Genomic DNA, 25,331 nt, shown 5'->3' with positions numbered 1-25,331 from the left:
GCACTGCAAGCTAGCCACAGCTGCTTCAGTGCGAGTTTAATCCCTGGCCCCGGCAGTGATCCACATGGCATGGCAGACCTCTCCTGACCTGCCCACGGCTCCCCTCAGCAGTGTGTTTCTTTGATCTGCCTGTTCTGCTCCCCACTTTGTCTCTGGTGAATCCTCTTACCGCCCCTGCACCTCTGGCTTGTACCCCATTTCTGTATGCATAAATAAATAAATAAAAAATCTTAAAAAAAAAAAAACTTGAATGTGAGGCCAGTGCTTTGTTTTTTTTTTTTTCTTTTAACACAAACACAAACATACTATCCAACTTTTGCAAGGGTAAATTTTTTTTTACTTTGGAATCTGATTGTCATGTAGTCACTTAAGAAGGCAGTGAATTTGACACCTTCTCATCTCTACCTAAGCAATCCTCCTCTTTGTTATCAAGCAGCCTCATTCTTAAAATAAGATTTTTTTTCTTAGCCCAGTGTTGGGTTTCTCCTCTAGCTGATTTTTCTCACTTAATTTATGAGTCATCAGCTGTATAAACATCCCTGGGGCAAGTCATGTAAACAAAGTACAAGACTGTTAAAAATTAAATTGAACTGCTTAAAAAAATTGGGTAGGGTGTGTCTCAGAGAAGGAAGTGTTAGACATTCAACAGTTGCAGACCAGGATAAAGGGCAAGAAGGCCTGAGATCAGTTTCTAGTTTTTGTCACTGAGATCATAAGACTCTGAGAAACCTATTTTTTTTGCTCTTCTTTGTACATATTTGTCAAACCAGGTCAATAATAATGTAGCCTTTCACTTTCCCCTTGTTTCTTTACTTTCTGTCTACACAGGTGTAGATAGAGATAAAGCACACTCCCCTTCAAACTTCCAATTTACTAAAGAGAAAAAAAAAGTTTCCAGGCTGAAAAACAGGCTAAATTCCAGGGAGAGTCATAGTCTAAATTTAGATACTGATGTGTGGATCTTTTTTTTTCATGAGAGGGTTTTCCAACCATTTTGATTTATTTGGCTCTACCAAGTTCTTTTGCAAAAGTAAATATTAAAAACATGTTAAGTTTCAAAGTTTTCTCATAAAATAGAGTATACTGTCTAGTACTTCCATCTCTTCCAGATCTGTTGTTACTCACTTCACTTTTACTCAGAGTAAAAGAATTTAACCCTTGAACCACAGGGTTGGTCCACTTATATGTGGATATTTTCAGTAAATATTATCAATGCTTAATATATGAATCTTCATTTTCCTCATTTTTGGCATTTAATGTTAGCAGTTGCTGGGAATAGCTTTTGAAACACCATTTAAGCAGAACTGGCTGACCAAAATCCTCTATATCCTTACTGACATTTTTTTGTCTATTTGTTCTACTAAAGATCGAAAGAGCTGTGTTACTATCTCCAACTATAAATGGAAGTTTACATGTTTGTCCTTTCAGTCCTGTCAGTATTTGCTTCTTCTACATATTAGGTAGATACACGTTTAGGATTTTTAAGACTTTTTTTTTAAAGATTTAAAAAAATTATTTATGCATACAAGAACTGGGGTACAGGCCAGAGGTATGGGAGTTGAGAGGATTCACCAAAGACAAAGTAGGGGACAGAACAGGCAGACTGACCAAAATACACTGCTGAGTGGATCAGTGGTCGGGACAGGAGAGGTCCCTCAGGCAACGTGGTCACCTCCCTTGTTGGGGATCGAACTTGTGCTGCAGTGGCTATGGAAAGCCTCACAGTGCTGCACTTTAACCCCCTGCACCACCAGTGAAGGCCTGATTTTTAAGACTCCTTGAATTTTGAAATGTTCTTCTTTAATATATTCCTTGCCTTGAAGTCTACTTTATTTGATATTATCATAGATGTATCTGTTTTCTTATGACTCAGGTTTCTCCAGTGCTCTCAATACTAAGGCATTTATTCCTCTAGCTGCTGATAGTATGAAGATGGCTCAACCTGCGTGTACTGTCTTTTATTGAAGGTGGCTGCCTCACAAGTTATTATATCCCTCTCCTTTTCATTGAAGTATTTGATAAATTTACATTTAATGTAAGTTTCATATGATTGGTTTACATCTATTGACTTGTTCTTTGTTTTCTATTTGTCACTTTGTTTTTTCATTCTCCATTTCTATCTTTGTTTTGGTTACGTGGGTTTTTGTTTTTTGTTTTTTTTTAAGATTTATTTATTTATGTAAACAGAACTGGGGTACAGGCCAGAGATGCAGGGGTGGTGAGAGAACTCACCAGAGCAGTGAGGAGCAGAACAGCCAGACTGACAAAGTACACTGCTGAGGGAAGCAGAGGGTGGGTCAGGAGAGGTCTGCTGTGCCATGTGGGTCACCTCCCTGGGTTGGGGATCTAACTTGCACTGATGCAGCTGCCTCTAGTTTCATAGTGCTGCGCTTTAATGTTTGTACCACCAGGGAGGGCCCTATTTGAGGTTTTTAGCACTGCATTTTATATATTTAGTGGGAATTTAAGCCTGTATCTTTTGTTTTCTGTTTTTAGTGGTTTCTCTAGGCATTACAATATGCATCAACATTAAAAAAAAAAGATTTATTTATGCTTACAGAACTGGGGTATGGGGCAGAGGTGTGGTGTGTGAGAGGATTCACCAAAGACAGAGTAGGGAACAGAAAAGGCAGACCTACTGAAATACACTGCTGAGGGGAGCTGCAGGCGGGCCAAGAGAGGTCTGTCGCGCCATGTGGGTCAGCCATGTGGGTCAGCTCCCTTGGGGAGGGGGGGATCAAATTCCAGCTGCAGTAACTTCAGAGTGCTTCATCCTATGGTGCTTTAATCCATTGAGCCACTAGGGAGAGCCCACATCAACTTTAACTTGAATCAGTCTAACTCCAATGGACATTGTATCCCTTCATATATAAAGAATCTTACAATAGTATATTTCTATTCACCTACTTTTTATCCTCTGTGATGCTAATGTCATGTAATTTATTTCTTTGAGCGGTCTCCCTAGTGGCACACGGAGTTAAAGTGCAGCACTATGAAACTGTCCACAGCCACTACAGCCAGCAGGAGTTCGATCCCCACCCGGGAGGTGACCCACTTGGCCCAGCAGACATCTCCTGCATCGCCCGCTGCTCCCCTCAGCAGTGTACTTCTGTAGATCCGCCTGTTCTGTTCCCCACTCTGCTTCTGGTGTCTCCTCTCACGCCCTGCACCTCTGGCCTGTACCCCAGTTCTTGTATGCATAAATAAATCCCCACACCCCCATCCCCGTCCTCGGTTAGAAGCGGCTCCCTCCAACCCTGACTTCACAGAGCCAAAGCCCGGGACTGCGCCAATGTAATACTCACATCAGTCTTCACTTTGGCTCTAAACACATTCCTCCGCTCCAGCGAGGATTCCAGCACTGCCTTGGCGCAGCAGCTCGCGGACGCTACCCCGGAGCGCGCATGTGCGGGCCCCACACCGCGCTTGTCCCCTCCGGCGTTCCGTAGAGCCTCCCGGGCCAGCTCCACGTAGGGCGCGCAGGCGCCTTTGGCACACGGTTCACCTGCTGCCGTTGTCGCCGCCGCCGCCGCTGCCGTGGCTGGATGGGGGGCCGAGACCAGCCAGTGGCAACCAGAAGAAAGAAACGCGGCGGCGGCGACGCCGACACCCGCATGACAAGTGTCCTGATCCGCCTGCGAGTCCAACAAGGAGGAGGCAGCGAGGCCCGGCCCCCGCAGCCCCTGGTCTAGAGTAGCCGTAGTTGCTGCCGCGGCTGGGTTTCCCCGGGCATTCGCCCCTCAGGTCTCTTTCATACTCAGGACCCCCGCACTGCGCCATGTTCAGGAAACTGAAGCAAAAGATCAGCGAGGAGCAGCAGCAGTTCCAGCAGGCGCTGGCCTCTTCTCAGGTACGGTGGCCGCCACTCTCCTTAGTTCTTGATAACCTTTGGCACCTTCTGGGGCGGTGAGGAGGGGAGGTTCTTTCGTGATCCTTGATCTCAGAACTGAGTATTCCCCCAAACTCTGACCCGGTAATCTGCTCCAGGTGGTCTATGTCCTCTGATTTCTGACTGAAGTCCTGTGTCCCGAAATTCGCCTTCAGGAGCCTGGGTGGGGGTGGGCGGATCCTTTGTGACATCTGACCTGTGCACTCCGAAATTGCATAATTTTTGACCCATTTCGAAGGTTTTCTCGCCTGTTCGAAACTCCAGCCCAGGAGAGGGCTGGATGGGAAAACCTGGTTCTTTTGTAGCATTTGGCCTCTGATGAAATCCCCTTTCCCATCCCGACCCGAGATGAGGCCAGGACTCTTGCAGGACCCCAGATGAAAGTCTCCTAATTTGATCTAGGAATGAGGGCCAGGCTGCCTGCCTGCTGGAGCTTTGGGACCTGAAAGAGGTGGAGGTATGGCCGGCGTCCAGCGCCTAGGGCTGTCACGAGTTGTTAGTCACTTCGCATAACTTGGTTGATCCCGGACTGGCGGAGGGGCTGACGCTCAGGGGTGTCGGCCCAGTGCCTGTCTCCTGCCCGGCTTCAGCTATTCAGGAGTCTTGCTAACGTTTGTTTCTCTCAGATGTTTCGATTCAGGAAATGACAGTTTCCAGGAAAAGGGGGGCGTGTTGGTAGTGTTAAAGAAACAGTCTCCTAAGCGCTATTGAATGTGTGTTTTGGTGCGAGCAGCACTTGGTCTTTTTTTTTCTTTGCCGAGAGGACTTCTGCTTAAATTCTCCCTAACCTTTCTGAGCCTTAACAGATTGAGCAAATCTCTTTAATTTTAGGGTTTCGACAAGAAAGGCCAAGCTTTTATGAGAGCACCCAGTTTCTAAAGCTTGATGTCTCTGAGACAGTGTATCTGGATTAAATAAAATAACTGTACAAAAAGATAAAACAGTCCTCTTTGGTAATATGTGTATTTATCCAGAATGTAAAAGTAAATTATTAGTGATCAACTACTGATAGAAACTTGATTCTGTGTGATCTGATTCTTCTATTCAGAACCCCTCTGGAGGAGACCTAGATTATTGGTTTCAGTAAGTTAAGGGTTTTTTTGGTTGTTGTTGTTTGTTTTTTAGGATGAATAAAAAAACAATCATTTTGTGATTTTGTGAAAGAATATATACATATATATATATATATATATGTTGTTTTCTTAAGTAAGGAACCTGGAATTTGTTGATTATCATTTCTTGATGTATCAAGGTCATCGTTTTTGAAATTAAATTATTTTGTGTTCAAGGGACCATGTCCTCAAATTTCATGATTGTGAAAGGCAGTTCCCTCTTATTCAAGGTCTGCTGTGCCTGTGGATCACCTTCCTGACCAGGAATCAAACTTATTCTACTATGGACAGCTTTATAGTGCTGAGCTTAAACCTCTTGCAATACCAGGGAGGGCCCCTGGGTCATGTCTTACACTTTTTATATTTACTCATGTTTTTGGTTTTTTTAAGAAAAATTTTTTGTTAGTTGTTGGCTGTTTATTGATATTTATGAAGTCCCAGAGGATAATTTATTTTGACAGCTGACATGATTATTTTGACACTGCTCTTACCTGCTTCTCTCTCATGTGAAAGGCTAGAATTTGTGTGTAGGATATGGATAGGGAGGAAAGTCAAATAAGAATTCCTTATCTGCCAGCCAATACAAAAGGAGTTCTTCCTTTAATGTCACCATATAATTTATCATCTAAACATTTTTAAGGATGATCAGGGACTCTAATAATTGCCTTGGAACATAAACTTGCATGAATTGGGTGACACTGGGATAACAGTGGGCAAACAGGGGTGTATCTTTACCCTGCTATTTTGTGGCTTCAGTTCTCACTATTAGAGCTCTGACTTTTCCAAGGCAGGTTGCTCATTATATTTGGCAATTAATTTTGTCTTGAGATATGTTTGGGTTGGAGGAAGCTGACCCCAAATACCTGTTTGTCTCACAAGCCCTTAATTAATCCCCGAGAGCAATAATCTCCTCTTGCAGAAAACCTGTGATTTTTTATTTATTTTTTTTTCCTGTGGGGAAAAGTTACTGCTGTCTCTTGCAGTCTTCTATGTATATTTGGAGTTTTGCTTACCTGATTTTGCTACCAGTTTGAATTGAATCCTTTTGTTTTTCAGTCTTTGAAATTTGTCACCTTTGTTGAAGATACTCTCTTTTTTAATTAAAAACATTTTTTTAAATTAAAACATTTTTATTTAACTATGCATATAGAATTGGGGTATAGGCCAGAGATGCAGGGGGTGAAAGGATTCACCAGAGACAGAGTGAGGAGCAGAACAGGCAGATTGACTGAAATACACTGCTGAGGGGAGCAGTGGGTGGGCCAGGAGAGGTCTGCCACGCCATGCGGGTCACCTCGCTGGCTGAGGATTGAACTTGTGCTGCAGTGGCTTCGATAGCTTCATAGTTCTGTGCTTTAACCTATTGTGACACTAGGGAGGGCCCTCTCTCTTTTTTAAAACTTTCATTTCAGTGGTTTTCTTTGGAGGGAGCTAAAGTAAACTATAGTGTTTAGTCTACATTCTTGTACTGGAAATCTAAGATTATGTTGCTCAGCTAGAATTTATGCTTTTTAATTTCTGTTTTTTTTTTGTTGTTGTTGCAATATATTGAATGTATTGATATGTATTGATGTACTCTAGATTTAAGATTTAGTGACCATGTCATCAACACTGTTTGTGTGAAGACAGCATGATATGATAAAAGCAGTTCAACTGGGATATTGAATCAGTGGGTTGAGATCAGTTTTCTTTTTTTTTTATAAAGATTTATTTATCTGTGAATACAGAACTGGGGTACAGGCCAGAGGCTCAGGGGCGGCGAGAGGGTTCACCAGGGAAACAGAACAGGCAGATGCTGAGAGGAGCAGCGGGCGGGTCAGGAGAGGTCTGCCACACCATGTGGTCACCTCCGGAGCAGGCGGGAATCGAACTCATGTCGAAGTGGCTTTAGTTTCTCAGTGCTGTGCTTTAACCCGCTGCGCCACCAGGGAGGGCCCCAGTTTTCTTTTTAAGTGAAGAAATAAATTAGGTCAGAACATATGGCATCTTATATCATAAAGGCTAAGGTTCTGTAAAATTTTTGTTTCAGTGTGTGACCCTGCACCTACACTCCCACCTGGGTCCCAGTGGATGAGGGGATTAGAAGACCTGTGTGCTGACCCAGATTTTGCAGTTTGCAATTGGGCAGACCACATAAGCATTCCGAGCTTCTTATTTCTCATCAGGAAAGTTGGAATGATACTATCTTTCTTCTTGTTTACTTTTCACATTGGCTATAAGAGAGAAAGTATTTGAAAGCATTTGTAACTATAGAGCACTTATTTATTTAATACAGCCTGTTAAGGTGCTATACTGGGTGTTTGAAAGGTAGATGTAGTCTCTGTACCTTGTGATTGCGAGGCACAGTTATAGTGGTAGTGTGTGATTGCACACAGGAAGGCTTGGAGAGGGTTAGGGTGGTAACTGAGTACAGTCTCAATGGATAATGCAAAAACAGCATAGGAACATGATATTCAAGGCTCATTATTCCTAAAGGTGACGGTAATTAGAAATAATTACAAAAATTTGGTCAGAACTCTGTTATGGTGTGACAGGTTTCCCTGCTAAGGGTCTTACAAGCCTAAGTAAGATCAGAGTGTCATCCTGACTGTTGAACTTAAGGTCCTTTTCCTTCCTCACATGGTTGTGGTAGAATTTAGTTATTTGTGTTTGTTAAGACTGCGTTTCTTACTTCTTGCTGGCTGTTGAAGGGGCCACTTTTAACTTCTGGAGACTACTTGTTTTTCCTTATCACTAGGCCCCCACAGGCATTTTGTTTCTTTCAGGACAGCAGGAGTTTTTCTCTGCCTGCTGCTTCTGCACTCTAGACTTGTATTTGAAGGGCTATGTGATTAGGTTGGACCCACTCAGATAATTTTTTGATTAACTTAAAAATCAACTGATTAGTAACCTTAACTATACTTGTATATTTGAAAAATTCATTTTGCTGTGTAATGTAAGATAATCAAGGGAATGATATCATATTCATAGGGCAAGGGCAATTTGAGGTCATCTTAATATTCTGCTTTATATATTATGTATTCTTATACTGAATTTGAGGCCTATGATCAGTTAATAGTCATTTGGTTGGCAATGGAAATATTGCGAGTCATTCTTTCTATTAAAATTTTAAAGATTTATTTATTTATATATACAAGAACTGGGGTGTTGGCCAGAGGTGTTGGGGCGTGGGAAGATTCACCAGAGACAGAGTGGGGAGCAGAACAGGCAGATTGACTGAAATATACTGCTGAAAGCAGGTGAGACTGGAGAGGTCTGCTGCACCATGTGGATTATCTCCCTGGTGGGGCATGGAAGTCAACTGATGCTGCAGTGGCTTACCATAGCTTGCTAGTGCTGTGTTTTTAACCCTTGTATCACTAGGGAAGCCCGCCACTAGGCTTCTTGACAAAGAACTTAAGAACTAGTCTTGAGATTTCTCATGGCTAAGAGAATTAGTTGAAGGACTCTAAATCCCTTATATTTTGAAGCAAGGATAGCCCATTAATGATCCAGGACCTTGGAATAAACACTTGCACTTTTTATGCATGTAATATATACTTTACAGTCAATCTTTTTTCTCATGTGATCCTTATTCTTGCAACTCTGGAGGAAGACAAGTCATCAGACCAAGGCTTGCCAGATGGTACTATTCATCGGAGGACTGTATGTTTAGGAAACGATTCTTCAACTTTGTAACCCTTAACATTTGATTTTGTTAGTTTATCCAGAACTAACAGTGATGATGAGACTAGGTTACCGATTAGGCCCACACTGGGCCAAGATCAAAATACTTAGTGCCAATTAAAAAAATTCACTGTGTTGCTATACTTTTCCTGTGATTGGAAAGTCACTATCTAGAGTAACCCTTCCTTGGTAATTGGGATTTGGAAAGTTGAATTATTAACTCAAAGATTACCTGGAGATGATGGACTCACAGTGGAGAGTTGGACAAGAGCTATTTCCTCTAGTCTGGTACTTTCCTGATTATTTTACTAAGGTTTGCCTCCATAGTATTTTTTTAATTAAAGGAGACATTATATGTAATCATTTGAAAGTAGATACAAGCAGAACTCTTTCCTTTCATAGTGGCTTTCTTTGAATCATCTATAGCCGCTGAAGCTGGCAGGATTTGAAATTTATGGCTCTTGCTGTAGAAAGGATTTATTGAATTTCCTTCAGTTTCAGTGAAGGCTATTTCTAAGGTGCTCTGAACATTTGTAATTTAGTTTCAGTCCTTAGGATTAAACATTTTCCATGACTGCTTTCTTTTGCCGTTTTTTAAGTGTAGTGTTGACTTCTAGTCACACATTTCTGGATATTTAAAATATTAATAAGACTTTCAGCTTTATTTTATAGTCAGCCATTTTCTTTATGTGTTTTAGGTCCTTATCATTTCTGTTTATCTTGATTGAGAAAAGCTTGGTTATCCCTTAAGCTAACTTCTACATATCACTAATTTCATCTATATTTTTCCTGGCTCATCTTTTAGGAAGCTGGAATTCTTAGTGGTAAGCAACAAAACTCAGTCTAATTAGTTAAGCAGAAAAGGAACTTATTAAGAACATCAGTGGTTTACAGAATTTCCAGGAGAGCCTGAAAATCTGGACTGCTTGCTGGGCCCAGCCACAGTGTTGACTGTCCTAATAAGAATGTTGCTACTGCCTCAGCTCTGTCCTGGCCTTTTCTCCTCCACTGCACAGCTCATGTCCTCATGGCTTTGTCTCCAGGCTTGCCAGATGACGAATTTTAATTTTACATGTATCTTTTCTCTTAGTGCTGACTTGTGACTCAGTCTCATGTGGGTGTATGCATTGGTAGAATTCAGGTCAGCTGTCCTAGATGAAAAGCAAACTGGGTTAGCACGTCTTCTGAGTTCTAACTTATGGACTTATAAGAGCTGTTTATAAGAAATAGTATTAAAATTTTGTCATATTTTGTTTATAGTTTTCCCCTCCTCCTAATTAAAGTTCCTTTTGGTTTTTGCTTTTGACACAAAACACTTCCCCATTCAAAGATTATAGAAATAGGCTCATATTGTCTTTTATTTTATGATTTTTTTAAAAAGATTTATTTATTTGTGTATACAGAACTGGGGTACAGGCTAGAGGCTCAGGGGCGGTGAGAGGCTTCACCAGAGACAGAGTGGGGAGCAGAACAGGCAGATCGACGAAGTACACTGCTGAGGGGAGCAGCGGGCGGGTCAGGAGAGGTCTGCCACGCCATGTGGTCACCTCCAGGGCAGGCGGGAATCGAACTCATGCGGAAGCGGCTTTAGATTCTCAGTGTTGTGCTTTAACCCGCTGCGCCACCAGGGAGGGCCATATTTTATGATTTTTAAGAAACACTTAAATCTTAACTGTGAAGTCAGGAGATGATTGGGGGGTCTCTCCTTCATATAATTGACCAGTTGTCCCCACTCATTTATTGAACATATTGATTTAAAAGGTTAGGCTTATCATAAACTAAATATGTGTGTATATGTGTGTGTATGTATGTGTGTGTGTGTGTGTAACATTCCCTATGATCTTTGTGTTCCAGCCTATCCACAATGATTTGTGCACTGACTTGATAGGTGAAATTTTGTTTATTCATTCATTCATTTGTTTGTTTAATAATATTTATTAAATACCTGTTATATGTGGAGCTGTATAGACTACTAGGGTAAGGCAGACTTATTCCTCTCAGTAGATGAGTTCAGCTCTATTCTGTCATGGGTAGGGGAGGGTCTTGGAAGTTCTGACATTTTATTATTATTATGTTATTATTCTACTCACCTTACAATATAAAATCAAAACCCTAGTTTACATTTTGGTCCTTTGCTCCTGAGAGTTTTTGTACTAAGGATTATAGGAGTTAGATTCTTTACAGAACTAAAGTATCTCAGTATCTCACTATATGGGGTATTTGATGGACTGAAAGTAAGATCCTTGACTAGAGTGATGTTTAACTGTGCATTGCACAATATTGAATGTTAGAACTAGAAGACACCTTAAAGACTGAATAGACAATCTTACTTTTTATTTATTTATTGGAAAGATTTTTACTTATTTATTTATGTATACAGAACTGGGGTACAGGCCAGAGGTGCAGGGACAGTGAGAGGATTTACCAGAGACAGAGCTGGGAGCAGAACAGGCAGACTGATGAAGAACACTGCTGAGAGGAGCAGCGGGCAGGTCAGAGAGGTCTGCCACACCATGTGGGTCACCTCCGGGGGCGGGAGGATCCAAGTCATGCTGAAGTGCTTTAGCTTCTTAGTGCTGTGCTTTAACCTGCTGCGCCATCAGGGAGGGCCTTACTTTTTATTTTTTTTTAATTTATTTTATTTATTTATGCATACAAGAGCTGGAGTGCAGGCCAGAGGAACAAGGTGGGGATTTGGAGGATAATATATATATGAGAGGACTCACCAGAGACAGAGTGGGGAGCAGAACAGGCAGATGGACTGAAATACACTACTGAGTGGAGCAGCGGGTGATACAGGAAAAGTCTGCTGACATAACATATAGGTCAGCTCCCTGGTGGGGATCTGACTTGTGTTGCAGTGGCTGCTGATAGGTTCTTGGTGTTGAGACTTAACCCCTTGCACCACCAGGGAGGCCCTCAATCTTTCTTTTTTCAAATGGACTTTTTAGTTTGGAATGATGTTGATTTGCAGGAAAGTTGCAGAGTATAGCGAGATTTCATATACTCCTTACCTAATTTCAGTTTCCCCTAATAATATTGTCTTATCATTGCAGCCTCATTTTATAAATAAGGGCATAGAGCTCTCCAAAAGGTAATTTTACTAAGAGTGTAGTACTTGATCAGAGTCAGACCAAGGATATAATAGATAACCTATGGCTTATAATTGATTGTGCTTTGGTTATCATCTTCTGTTTCTTAGGTGTTTGATCTTTTCCTTTCTTTCACTGGGTTCTTTGGGCCTGACAGAGAAAGACTATCTAGTTCATAGTATTCTAGTTAAGGTAGTCTTTCTAATTTGTGCACTTTTTTTTTTTAATCTAGGCTTCTTCCAATTCTTCAACACCAACAGGAGTCAGAAGTAGGACACCTTCAATTACAGAGCAACTTGATGAAGGTACACCCAATAGAGAAGTAAGTTTGGAATTTCTCTTTAAAAAACCTCTCACAAGAAACTTATTAGTCTAAAATGTAATGCTACCATTAGTAACAAGATGAGAAGTTATTTTGATAGGCTTCATGTATTGCAGACAAAGAATAATTATGTTACTAATAATTTCTAGGTATTGTTTTTATTATTAATGTAATTCCTTTTTTGCAAATAGTGGTAATGCTTTTGTAAAATATGTTTTCTTTGTACATTTTAATTTGAGAGGATAATGTACCAGCATTTAATATTTGAAGTTTTCAGAATAATTTCATAACAATTTGTTCAACATTGTTTCATTTAGGGAAAAGTCCTATATCTCAAGCTAGTGATTAAAAACTGTCAGGTACTTCACTGATTCATTGTGACCTGCAGATGGCACTGGAGTTTAGATTTTTTTTTTCCTTCTGTGAACTGTGATGCAGCTGTAGAAAAGAGGGTAAAACAAATACATCAATCAGTGAATCCCCATGTAACCAGTAACCATGTCAAGAAAAGAGACATGCCCTTTCAGCCCCACAAAGATTACTACCATCCTGACTTTTTGCTATTTGCTTCCTTATTTTTCTTTATAGTTTGCCACTTAAGGTAAATGCTTGCTAAATGTGAACATTATAGTTAGGCATTTCTAGTTTTAGGCTATTGTAAATTATGCTGCTGGGAACATTATTGTGTGTTTCTTTTGTATACACGTCCCTGTATTTCTTTTGGTATATACTTAGAAAAAGAATCACTGGGTCAAAGGGCATAGATAGTTTAACACCTTAGAAGATAATACTCATGTTTTTCAGATGTTATAGAACTTTACCACCAGGAGTTTATGAAAATTACTGTTGCTCTGTATTTTGTTTTTATAAAATTTTTGTTTGTTTGTTTATGCATATAAGAACTGGGGTGTGAGCCAGAGGTATGGAACATGAAAGGATTCACAGAGACAGAGTGGGGAGCAGAACAGGCAGATCTACTGAAATACACTGCTGAGGGGAGCAGTGAGTGAAAACAGGAGAGGTCTGATGTGCCACATGGATTGCCTCCATCTTTGTAAGCTCGTGGACTTTTCAATGGTGATCAGGGCTAGGGAAAGACACCATGTTCTTTTTTGCATTTTTTTTTTAAACGACCATATGTTGTACAAGTTTCATTATAGGTAAAACTGTCTGAAATCATCATTTTGTACCTAATTAAAATGATACAGACACACTCTTTTCTTCCTTTCTTCTCACCTGTTGCTACTCTAGACAATTTAATTCTTCTATCTTTAACAAAGTGTATTATTTCAAGTGCTCCCTGAAGGCATACTTTGTTGCAAATAAGAATGGGATGAGTTTAACTGACCCAAAATGCTAAGTGTTACTAATAACAGCTATATATAACAGGTCTGTGAAGATAGAAGCAAGGACGTCTGCTTCCTCTTTAAGGAAAACCTCCCTCTACCTGCCCCTAATAGGAGATGTATTAATTCATTAGGTATCTTGGATGCTAGAAGATGCCTTAGAGCAGACATTAGGACTTAATTTTCTTTTTGAACTCTGGTTGAGAAAGTCTGGGAGAGTTAGATTTAGCACTGTATGTTGGTGATTTGAAGTAGGGCTTCTAAACTAACACTGTCGAAAGGAGGTTGAAAAAATTGTTGCTAACGGCTGGGCTGCCTAGAGCCTTTTGAACCATTGTGAGAAGCTGCTGTCCCTAAGGAGGACTCTGATAGAGAACTAAGCCAAACCTCATGTTGACTTGTGACTTGAGACTGTGAGAACCTTTGTATTGTCATAGGTCAGGAAACCCAAACTGGGACACAGGGAATCAGATTGACTGAATGAGAGGTGAGCACAGGAGGGAAAATGATAATCTTTTCCTTACAATGTACTTATAAATAAATATTCTAAAATAAATATTTAGAAGGCAACCAGTGAAAACAGGATCTGGGATATAAATTTGCTATAGGTGAAATTAAAAATACAACAGTCTGGGCCCTCCCTGGTGGCGCAGTGGGTTAAAGCACAGCACTGAGAATCTGAAGCCTCTTCCACATGAGTTCGATCCTCGCCTGCCCCCGGAGGTGACCACATGGTGTGGCAGACCTCCCCTGACCCCCCCGCTGCTCCCCTCAGCAGTGTACTTCGTCGATCTGCCTGTTCTGTTCCCCGCTCTGTCTCTGGTGAAGCCTCTCACCGCCCCTGAGCCTCTGGCCTGTACCCCAGTTCTGTACGCACAAATAAATAAATCTTTAAAAAAAAAAATACAACAGTCTGGAAAAAGGCTTTAAAACAATTATCAGTAGATGAATAAAGTCATAGTTTTCTTAAAAAGAACATAAAATTGTGTGTGTGTGTGTGTGTAAACAGGCCAAAAGAAAACTAGAATAGGTAGCTATGAAAAGAATCAATTAAAAATCCTGGTAATTAAAAAAAATTGACATAAAAATTTAATTAGAATAAAACTCAGATTAGTCCCACCTCAAGGGAACACGGGGGAATTCTGAAAGAATATTGAGTAACCCTACCCAAAAAAAAAAAAAAAAAGTCAAGATTAGGGGAAAAAGTGTATGTGAGGAAGAGAAATGGTTGTTAATTGGAAAGCTCTCAACCTGGTAGTTTTTGGCAGTCTTTGTAACCTCAATAAGTGTTACTTCAGTTGATGGCTCTGGCAAGGAACCCATAGTGGGAGTGAATTATTAGCATATTTGGACTAGAATTTGAACAGAATTTGAGAGATTGAACTGAGACAATTTTATTGAGTTTGTGAGAGTTTCACAGAAAGCAAATGACAAGCATACCTTGGCAAGAAAGGCTCAGTGGGAACTAATTTTAACATGCTTTGCTTTTGCATGGACATAGGACTGCAGTATAAATTCATGTCTGGCTGCAGCACACATATTTTGAGATGTTTGGTCACTGTATTTTTCTATATAGGCATGTTTTTGTGTTTTTCTCTTAAAATTTCCAGTATATCATTAGCTGAGAAATTTAAAATTATTTTCTTGCATGCATTAGTGACTTGATTTAAAACTAACTTTGGAAGCCTGAGAAGAGTGAATTTCTATGTCTTAATTTAAAATGACATCTATTCTGAGTTTCTAAGAAAGTAAGATTCAGCAGGAGTAAAAACTTGCATAGGCTGATTTCTTAGAGCCAAACAGGCACTTACATTCTTTCAGTATACTGCTGAGTCTAAATTTGGGGAAATAGTATAAAGTCAGTTCTTGAATTCTGCCTAAGGGGTCTTTAAAAAAAAAAGGTTTGTCATGACTATAAGATGACCTGTAATAGATGACTGGGTGAAGAGTTAGTGTAGGACCTAGGTAGTATTCATACAGCTCTAGTAATGAGGAGAAAAGTATAAGTTCTTAAGCTTTTGTCAACATTTATCTTCTATTAGCTCTTCATTATATATTATGCAATACATAACATCTTCACTGCTAAGTTAATGTATCCAAATACTAATTTTTATTTCAAAACACTTATAGACTGGTGAATGTTACAAAAAAATTTTTTTTGGAGGGGAGTTCCTGTGTACCCTTCACATAGTTTCTCTCAAAGGGAGCATCTTGTATGCTTTATAATAGATTATCAAAACAAGGAAACCCACATTGGTAAACTCTTGACGTCCATAGAGCTTATTCAGTTTGCATCAGTTTTATGTGTACTCATGTATATGTGTAGTTCTTTGCAGTTTTATCACATGTAGATATGTGCAATCTCCACTGTCAAAAACTTCATTTCAGTTATTTCCTATACATTTAATTTATTCACAGTTGTTAGTATCTTGTGTGGTGTAGTTTCTGAAAGAAAATGGAAACATAGAAGAGAATATAAGTCCAAAGGACTAGTATAGTTGAGCTATCTGTAAAACATTAGACATTTCAGTTTTAAAATTTTATTCTGTATATATTTTGGGGAAAACTATTTTAGTTTATAAGTACAAATAAATAATGATTTAAATTTATTCTCCTAAACATTCCTTTTTATCCTTTTGCATATATAAAATGAATGGCTCAAAATTTGTTATATTAAGGGTTTGTGTTCTTTACCATTTATTGTTCTTACTGGTATAAATTTGTATACCAAATTGTCAGATGTGCTATGTGCTGTGGTGCCTGTTGCATATGTCATTTACATGTCAATAATAAGTGGTTTATAAGTTGGGCATGATCAACTCAACTCTATTCCTGATCTTTCCAGTAAATTGTTATTTCTTTGGGTGGAGTGGCGGTGGTCGTACAATCAATACAGAGTTGTGCATGCAGCATGATGAAAACACTGCAACATGCCCTTATGACTTGATTTTCATTATTTGTTTTATTTTTATACCTCTGCTTGTTGTACTGAATGAGACAGCTCCTAGCCGGGATGATAGCAGAGCCTGCTTTTCTCTCTGAGTATACTATATTTGCTTTGGATTCCTCCAAACAGCCTAAAACACAGAGTGACAGTGTGGTGAGTCCGTCCACCGCTTTCTGCATTCCCTTTGTGGGAAGCAAAGTAATTTGGTAACTCTAGAAGCAAAGCTCTTGTTGCTTGTCACTTACCTTCTCTCAAAGCATCTTTGGTGCCCTGTTGCTAACCCTGTTCCAAAAAAATCAGAGAGTAAATTGTTGAACTCTGATGGCTGGTATGCTTTCTTATAGCTTTTTAACAGCAACAAAAATAACATTGTTTTCATTAATGTAATGACTGCCTTTACTATGTCTAAATGTTAAGGCTTTTCTCTAGGATGTTTGCCTTTTTAAAAGATGTGCATCGCTAGAAATCTGTTCTATTATTGGTAGAAGCTGAGAATATTTTGAGATGCAACTTTTATATTTGGGAAAAATATAGTTTATGTAAATCTGTAATTAAAAAACATTGAGTAGATAGATGAATTCCATTGTAACTGACAATTGTATCTTATTTTGGGAAAGTACCAGTTTTCTATGTATTAAATATAGAAATAATTATCTCATTTTTCAGCTGACTGAATTCATGCAGTTTTGAATCTTATGTATCATTTCATTTTTGGGAAAGTGGACTTTTTTTCTATTTAAAACATCCAGTTCTTCCACTTCCTTTTGGTTTGTTTTTGATTTTGTTGATGTAATACCATTTAAAATATCCAAGTTCTTAATTTAGTAAGTAGTTTTAAAGATGTTTGATTGCCAAGTAAGGATCACTTTGGGTCTTAAGATTATATACTGACTAACTGGGATCGAGACTTTTAAAAACTGTGAGAATTGGTTTAATTTATTAAGTATCTGGTGATGAAATTGGTGCATTCCTGCACTATTCAAGCTCTTAACATATATGTGTTAAAGAACTGTATCTACTCAATGTAGCCAGCAGTAACTTGGTCTGCATATGGCCATTAACAGTTGTGAGTTACATGCAAAACTCGGTTTTACAAAAGCAAGCAGTTCTGGGTAAAAATGGTAGATCTGGTGATGCCTTAACTTGGGTGTCAGTGTCTCTTTGTACCCTGCAATATGTAACAAACACATTGCTATTTTTAGGAGTTCCAGTTAGAGTGAATTTATTTTAAAGCCAAAATGCTATTGCTTTATACTTCATCGGGTAGTAATAGCAACCTGAAATAAAAAACTTGTCCCACTTCCATAAGTACATAAAAGTAATTTGTATTGAGTACCTATCCTGTTGTTAAAATGGTCACATTTTAAAAATAGAGGCTTTAGATGTACTTAAAGTAGAGTAAAGGTGTTTATTTAGATTTTGATTCAGATGAAAACTTTTTCTCACAGAACAAAGGGAAATTATAGAATAACTTGAGTAAAAGTTTAGTTTTCCAAAAAATGTATCCCTTTACCTCAAGTTCTAAAAATTGCCATATCCTTTATGTTTAGTAGTACATAAGCAGATATTGAAAGATTCAGCTAAGGGTAACTGTAGATGAATCTGGCAGGGAACCTGTGTGTTCTTTTAATTTTTCAGCTGCACTTTGGAAGAGTTTTCTTGTTATATCTAAAAATTGTTTCCAGTAGAAAATATTGGTGTATTGACATTTGAGTTAATTTGATGTTTCTTCCTAAAAGAAGGCCTTCAAGAAGTCTTCTTAGACTAAAAGAAATAATTGCAAAAGGATTTAACAGCATTTTATCGAATCTTTTCTAGCAGCTAGGTAAAATGTTAAGTCTTTAAGACGAACATGGAAATGCAGGGTTTCTCCCATTTGAGAGTTTATGGATCAGTATGGGAATGGTCACATCACATGAACTTGGAATACAAAGAAATTAAGGCTTCATGGAAGAAAATACCGACATAGGGAATGTGTTAGATCTCAGGCAAGTGACGTGAAGCTTCATAAATTAAGGGGCATTTGAAAGTTGAAAAATGAGCAAGAGTTTGCTGGGAAGAAATGGAGGAAGTAATAGAGGTAGTGACAAAAATCTCTAATTTCACTTCTAGATATTAGTAACTCAGGTGTACAGTGTAATGTAGATCAGTATTTTCTTTAGCTGTCCTGTATTTGTTTGCATACATGATAGGACATATAAATTGAAATGTATGTGCAGGGAGGGAATGTTTTACAATTTTGTGCTGTTTAACAGGGTGAGATTACAAACAATTATATAGAGTAGGTTTTTTTGTATGACTCACAATCATGTATCAAGTAATTTAGAATGGAAATATGAACTCTCTGTGACTTTCTCCTAAGTGTAAATATTTTATGGGGTCCTTTCATCATACTTTTCAGTATACTGATGAAGAGACTTGTTGATCTCTATAAAGTATGCTTTTTATTTTATAGTGTGTAGTGTAGCATATTTTTTGGAAAACGTTAATTATGATGCTATACAAATATATGCCATCTACATAATAACTTGTAGTACTTCTTTGAAGTGACAGTAAATGGGAAAATTTAATTTCTATATTTGCCCAGTCTTTTTCCCATCTGGAACTTTAAGAAAATGTATTGAACTGTAAAATTTGATAACTCAATTTATATTAGATGAGGAGTAACTTAAGTTTTTTTAGGGAATAATTCAAACATATTTTAGAAGTGGAAATAATAGTAATAGTGGTATAAGAATTCTTTCCCTTTCCCCAGTATCCCTCTTGGATTATTTGAAGCAAATTGTAGAAATCTTATTCTATCTATAAATATTTTGGCATATAATTCTAAAAGATAAGGATTAAAGATATATAATCATAATACATTTATTACACTTAAAAGTTAATTTGTTACTATCAGATATTTAATGAAAGTTAAAAAAAATTGAGACATTCACAAAATTGAGGGTTTCCTCCACTTATATTTAAGAATAAGTAAGATCATATATATTTAACTTTTTCTTGGTCAGCTGCAGAGATGTAGGGGAAATGTAAACTTTCAGTGACTTAGATACCAAGTCACTGAAACACAGTGGTTAGCATTTGGTCAGATGCTTTTGTTTAAAACATGGAGATTAGTTTTATCATGAACTATTTCCATAGCTGTACTTTTAGGCACTTTAATATTATAAATATAATATAGAATTCTGAATCTCAAAGAATCTCATTTGTTGTCTTGGACCTATTCCAGCATGATGTAATCAGTAGAATGCTGCTTAACTTGGAACACTTGTCATGGTAACAGACCAACACAAAAGTTTCACATGTGAAAGGAGATACTTTGAATTCCAAGTTTCTCTGAAAATTGTTATGGCTTCAAGTGAATGAAGCATTTCCGTCTCTTGTAGTCAAATTATTTTTCAGAATTTAGTTAAAAAACATTAATTTGAATATTCTTTTATTATTAGGGACAATTGACGTTACTTCTTTTTCTGGATAGTTTTCTTTTTGAGTGAGTTTTTTGCTAATTGGATCAGATATTAACTGGGGGGAAACATACCATGGGGGGAAAAAGCTAGGACATTAAAATGGGAAGAGGTATGTGATCAGCTTTTAATAAATTTTCCTACATACTAATCTTTGCTGTTTAGCTTTATGTACTACAGCAAAATGAATTTTCTAAAATTCCTACCAAACTAATTTTGCCTTGCATGAAAACGTTCTAATAAGTAAGTAATGACTAATTTTGTTTAACAGAAAAATGTATCTAGTAGGATTTGTTACTAGTTTTCATTCTTGACAGTTTTAAAACCGTAGTTTTTTTTATTCCTTTTCTTTACGCCATTTTTCTTTTTCTTAGAATGCATCTATTCAAGCCACAAAATCTCCCGACAGTGTTAATGGAAGTGAGCCAGTGACTTCTCAGGTTTGTTATTAACACTTTAAATATAGCCAGTTATTTCAGAGTGTTGGTTAATTTATATTACTTGCTTTTGATTTTACATGAAATAGTGATGTACAAATGTTTGATACAGTGTGTCTGATAAGTCTAAGTTTGCAAAAGATTTGTTGGAAAAACTTTTCAATGAAAGTGGTTCGTGTATATAATAGATCATGTAAGAGTCCACTATTACTCTCTTTAAAATTAATGATAATGGATTTTTGGAAAAGACTGATTTTTGAAAAAAATTAATTTAATTAAAAATTAAAATTAAAAAATCAGTATAAAAGCTTATAGTGGAAGTTGTATTGGAAGTGGAAATACTTTTCAAGTTTGCTTCAAAACAGAATATTTTACTACTAGAGAATTTGTTATTCTTGATTCTAAAGTTATGTGGAGAGTAGAACTCAAGTGACATTCTTTGACTCCTTCAAAAATAGAAGAAAAAACAATTTATTGAAAAAGATAGCATAGTGATTGATAGTAATGTTTGAGATGAGCATTTGTTTATTTTGGTTTTAGTAATTATTATCGTTAACCAGATTGTTTTCAGCAGTGTCTAATATAGACCAATAACATTTCTAATTCTGTGATTCTGGGCTAAATGATGAGATATGAGGCATGAGATCTTAATTTCCCATGGAGTAGTATCTAGTTATTGACAGTACTGTGGGATTAACTTAGGTAAAGCGAAAATGTCACCTTTATTTAGCTGTAATTTTTTGCTGCATATTGTCTCATTTGAATTTTATATGCTATAAAAACTAACAGAATTTCAATAACATCAATAGATGAAAACATAAGGATTTACATGAACAGACTCATCTGCAGTTTTTAAAATTATGGGTAAAGTTCTTGTTTTGAAAATAATTTATGATTTTTTAATATAAGAGAAGTATTAAAATTGAAGGATTAAAATTGAATTTTGGATATTTGCTATTTTTTAGATACTATTTCTTTTTCTTTCATTTTCAACAATTTATTGTGAAAAAGTTAAACTAAACAGAAATATTGAAAGTGAACAGCTGTGTACACACCACTTAGGTTCTATCATTGCTATTTTACTGTTCTTTATCATTAATCAGGCTATCTATCCTTTCCTCTGTATGTCTTTAAATCCATCTTACTTTTTTGATGCATTTCAGAGTTAGGTGCAGGCTATCATATCATTTCGTTTACTGTTTCAGCTTGTATGTCTTTACCTAGAGTTTAATATTTGTTTTTTTTTTTTTGAGGTAAAATTCATCCAAAATGAAATAAACCTTACATGTACATTGACTAAATTTTAATAAGTGTGTCTGCCAAACCCATAGAGGTTACAGAACATGATCGACACCCAGACAGTTCTTTTATGGTCTTGCCTTCCAGAGGCAACTGTTACAATTTTTACCCCATAGATTCATTTTTCTTGTTTTAGAAATTCTTATTAGTGGCTTCCTAAAGTAAGTGCTCTTTGGTGGAAGGCTTCTTTTACTATGTTTTTAAAATCCAGCTCTGCTCAGCAATGTACTTCGTTGATCTGCCTGTTCTGCTCTCTACTCTGTCTCTGGTGAATCCTCTCACTGCCCCTGTGCCTCTGGCCTGTACCCCAGTTCGTTTTGCATAAATAAATAATTTTTTTTTATTACAAAAGTTTATTTTTACATCATTTTGTACATTTTTTTTCCATCTCGATTGTAATCCCCACGGGTTTCCCATCACTAAGTCACCCGTGTGCCATCACCATAATCCCGTGCATTTCCCTCCCCCCCCCATTTTTGATCCCATTCCCCACTCCACCCCCACAAAATGTCTCTGGTATATGGTTGTTCATTATTTTTGTTAATAAATAAATAATTTTTTTAAAAAGATTTACTTATTTATTCATATGGAACTGGGGTACAGGCCAGAGATGTGAGGGTGAGAGGATTCACCAGAAACAGAGTGGGGAGCAGAGCAGGCAGATCGAGGGGAGCAGCGGGCGGGTCAGGAGAGGTCTGCCGCACCATGTGGATCTCCTCCGGGGCAGGCGGGAATAGAACTCATGTGGAAGTGGCCTTAGTTTCTCAGTGCTGTGCTTTAACCCGCTGTGCCACCAGGGAGGGCCTAAATAAATAAATTTTAAAAATAATAAAAGCCAGCTGATATAAGATAAATGTCTGAAAAGAACAGTGTTAGAGATATAAAATAGGAGGTTCTGAAAACAAACTAAAATGAAGGACAGGAAGGAGTTAAAAGTTATTGATGTGTTCATTTATCTTTACTTATAATTTTTCTTTCTGTAATCCCCACATCCCTCTTTTAAAAAATGAATTGTAAATCGATCAATGTCTCTGGCATCAAAAACTTTACAATAGTTGGCAGCAATGGGAGTATGGTTTTTCAAGTACTAGAAGGCCTGAAGATAAACAGTCCTTAAGGAACCCAAACCTTTTGCTTTCTGTGTCATACCCCCAAACTCTATTTAGCTTCCTGTCCTTAACAGTGCCTTTCATCTTTGTAATTACAAGCTGGTTTCCAGAAAAAACATCTCAGTTCTCCACAGGAGGGAAGACTGAAGATGAGGACAAAAGGCAGATACCTTGTTAGCAGGATATTATCTCTCTAGGGTTATCCTATAGTTTCCACTTTTAGTATGGAGCATTGGATAAAAAACTTTAATTGAAATGTAATATATCACAATATAATACATGTATACAGAGATAGTGTATTTCTTATAGTTTTCTGAATTTTCACAAACCAAATATACCTTTGTAACTAACACCCAGAATCAAGAAACAAAAATTATTCACACCCTAGAAGCACTTGTGTTCCGACCATCCTGTCCTCTCACCCCCAAGAGTAGCCACTACCCTGACTTCTCATTTTATAGGTTAATTTTGCCTGTTTTTGAACTTTACATAAATATAATGAAAAGCGACTGCTTTTGTATCTGGCTTCTTTTGTTTAGTACTCAGTAAGAGTCATCCATAATTTTTCTGGCCATTGGTTCTCTTTATTGTATAATAATCTGTTAGTAAACAAACTGCAATTTATCTGTTGTTACTGTTGGCATCAAGAGTAATTTTAAGTGTGGGGCTATTTTGAATAATGCTGCTGTAAACTTCATAGTTTAGATCTTTTGTTGAATGTATTTGCAAATTTCTGTTGGGAATATACTTAGTAGGAAAAGCTACTGGCTCAGAGTGTTTACATATATTTTATGTTAGTAAATACAAATAGTTTTCCAAAGTGGATTCTCCTAATAATTGGTGTTTTCCATAGTTTTAATTTTAGCCATTCTGGTGGATGTTTGTTCATAACTCTTTGTGGCTTTAATTTATATTTGGGAAGGTGAATGTTTTACCTGGGTATATTGATACCTGGAACAAAGTTGGAGTTTGGTGGAAAGGAAAAAGGGAAGATTAGATATTGGTTGATAACTAGGATTTAATTTTTCCTTTGAACCAGTCATGTTTTTAATTAGTTCCCATGTGTTTATTACTCCTCACATTCCCCGTCTGAGCTAAATGCTGCTGTTCCCATCTTATATATGAAGAGACAAAGGCAAAGAGAGATTAATAAACTTCTTGGATGTTCTACTTCCAGTAAATGACAGAGTTTATGCTTGACCCCAAGACAGTTGGTTTCGTAGTCTCTGCTTAGCTATTATTGCATCATAGTATACAGAAGTGTCTCTCACTTAGGGATGTATATTATATCCTATTTAATCTTCCCTTTTCCCTTTCCACCAAACTTTAACTTTGTTCCGGGTATTAATGTACCCAGGTAAAAACATTCACCTTCCTAAATATAAATTAAAGCCACAATGAGTTATGAACATACATCCACCAGAATGGCTATATTTTGTCTTTTGTTTTAGCGTCTTTCTCTAATAATGATAATTGTTAACGTGGTATTTGCTATTGGTGACATCCATATAAGGTGTGTGGTGTCATCATCATCATTACATTGTTACTTTCATCATCCGCATTTTTAGAGGGGGAAATAAGTAATGAGGTTGAGTACCTTGGTCATGGTTAATATAGAGCATGGCAATGGGGCCAAGGCTTGAATTTCGACACTCACTACACAGGCCAAATTGCTCTACTTCAACATGTCAGTCCCAAATCTTATAAATGGGACAGCTATTAGGTTTATAAGCTTCTACATATGAATATCTTTGACAATGTTCATTAGCTTCTGACTGACCCTAAAATAACAGCTATTTCTGATTTTAGTCAAACTTACTTCACCTATTTGTCCTGGGGTAATTTACAGGATGGTTGTATGAACTGAAAACTGTTTTTCACATAGCTCAGAAGTGGCTGGTAATAGGATAATAGGAAAATGTTTTTTTTAAGTTTTTGAACATGAGGGTCCAGCTGCTCCCTTAAGACCTTCCTAGCTCTCTTGACCTTCAATATAAAGGTAAAACTTGCACATTATGGAAGAAAGTATGGGGACATATGAAAAATGAAAGTAAAAATCATCTGAATTATTACTACCCAGAACCACTCCAGGTTATCTTTTGGATGTCCTTAACTTGATTCTAAGAGTGTTTATATAAATATGCATAAAAAATTGAAAAATAAAATTTTAATTAATTACAAAAAGGTAATTATTGTAAATTACTTGAAACAAAAACTAGTTTACAGTATATTGTTTTAAATTTTTTTTCCCCCTACTTGGTAGTGTATTTAAACCTCATTTTTCATTGTAATGAGTATTTGTTTGGTTTCTACTTTTTACTGTTATAAACAACCTGTGATATATTTCTGTGTCTGTGAAGGGACAGGACGTATTCCTTCTTACATCTCTGTTACCTAATATTGTCATTCTAAATCTAAAATCCATGCGTTAAAGTAATCCTGGTGTGATTTTTTTTTTAATTGCTTACTAAAGAGAATCTTTTTGTTTTCCTGTATTCTTTGCTTTTCACATGATCGCAGTCTCCTCCCCTGAGATTTTCACTGCTGGCATCTTTGAGATCTTGCAGGTGACTCTGTTCTACTAGTAAGAATGAGTTTCTAGAAAGAGCTGCTAAATATTGACTGCTCTGTTCTGAACAAGATATTGA

General features: G+C 37.4%; 1 protein-coding gene across 5 annotated transcripts in view; it reads left to right on the top strand.

Moving 5' to 3' along the window:
- Positions 1-3,499: 3,499 nt before the first annotated feature.
- GOLGA4 (golgin A4) overlaps positions 3,500-25,331 on the top strand; it is an 80,604-nt gene continuing 58,772 nt past the window's right edge. For 2 of the 5 annotated variants that reach the window (XM_012720331.1, XM_012720330.1), the window contains exons 1-4: positions 3,703-3,850; positions 11,992-12,081; positions 16,429-16,527; positions 20,213-20,278. In XM_012720331.1, coding sequence (XP_012575785.1) covers positions 3,779-3,850; positions 11,992-12,081; positions 16,429-16,527; positions 20,213-20,278 — 327 coding nt within the window. In that variant the 5' untranslated portion in view covers positions 3,703-3,778. Of the gene's footprint in view, positions 3,851-11,991; positions 12,082-16,428; positions 16,528-20,212; positions 20,279-25,331 lie in introns of those variants that run through there. The other 3 variants (XM_004676317.1, XM_012720332.1, XM_012720333.1) reach the window with 2 other exon arrangements.

This window comes from Condylura cristata, unplaced genomic scaffold (assembly GCF_000260355.1).
Source record: "Condylura cristata isolate star-nosed mole 26May11 unplaced genomic scaffold, ConCri1.0 scaffold00004, whole genome shotgun sequence".
NCBI lineage: Eukaryota > Metazoa > Chordata > Mammalia > Eulipotyphla > Talpidae > Condylura > Condylura cristata.
This window is presented reverse-complemented; position numbering and strand designations above follow the sequence as displayed.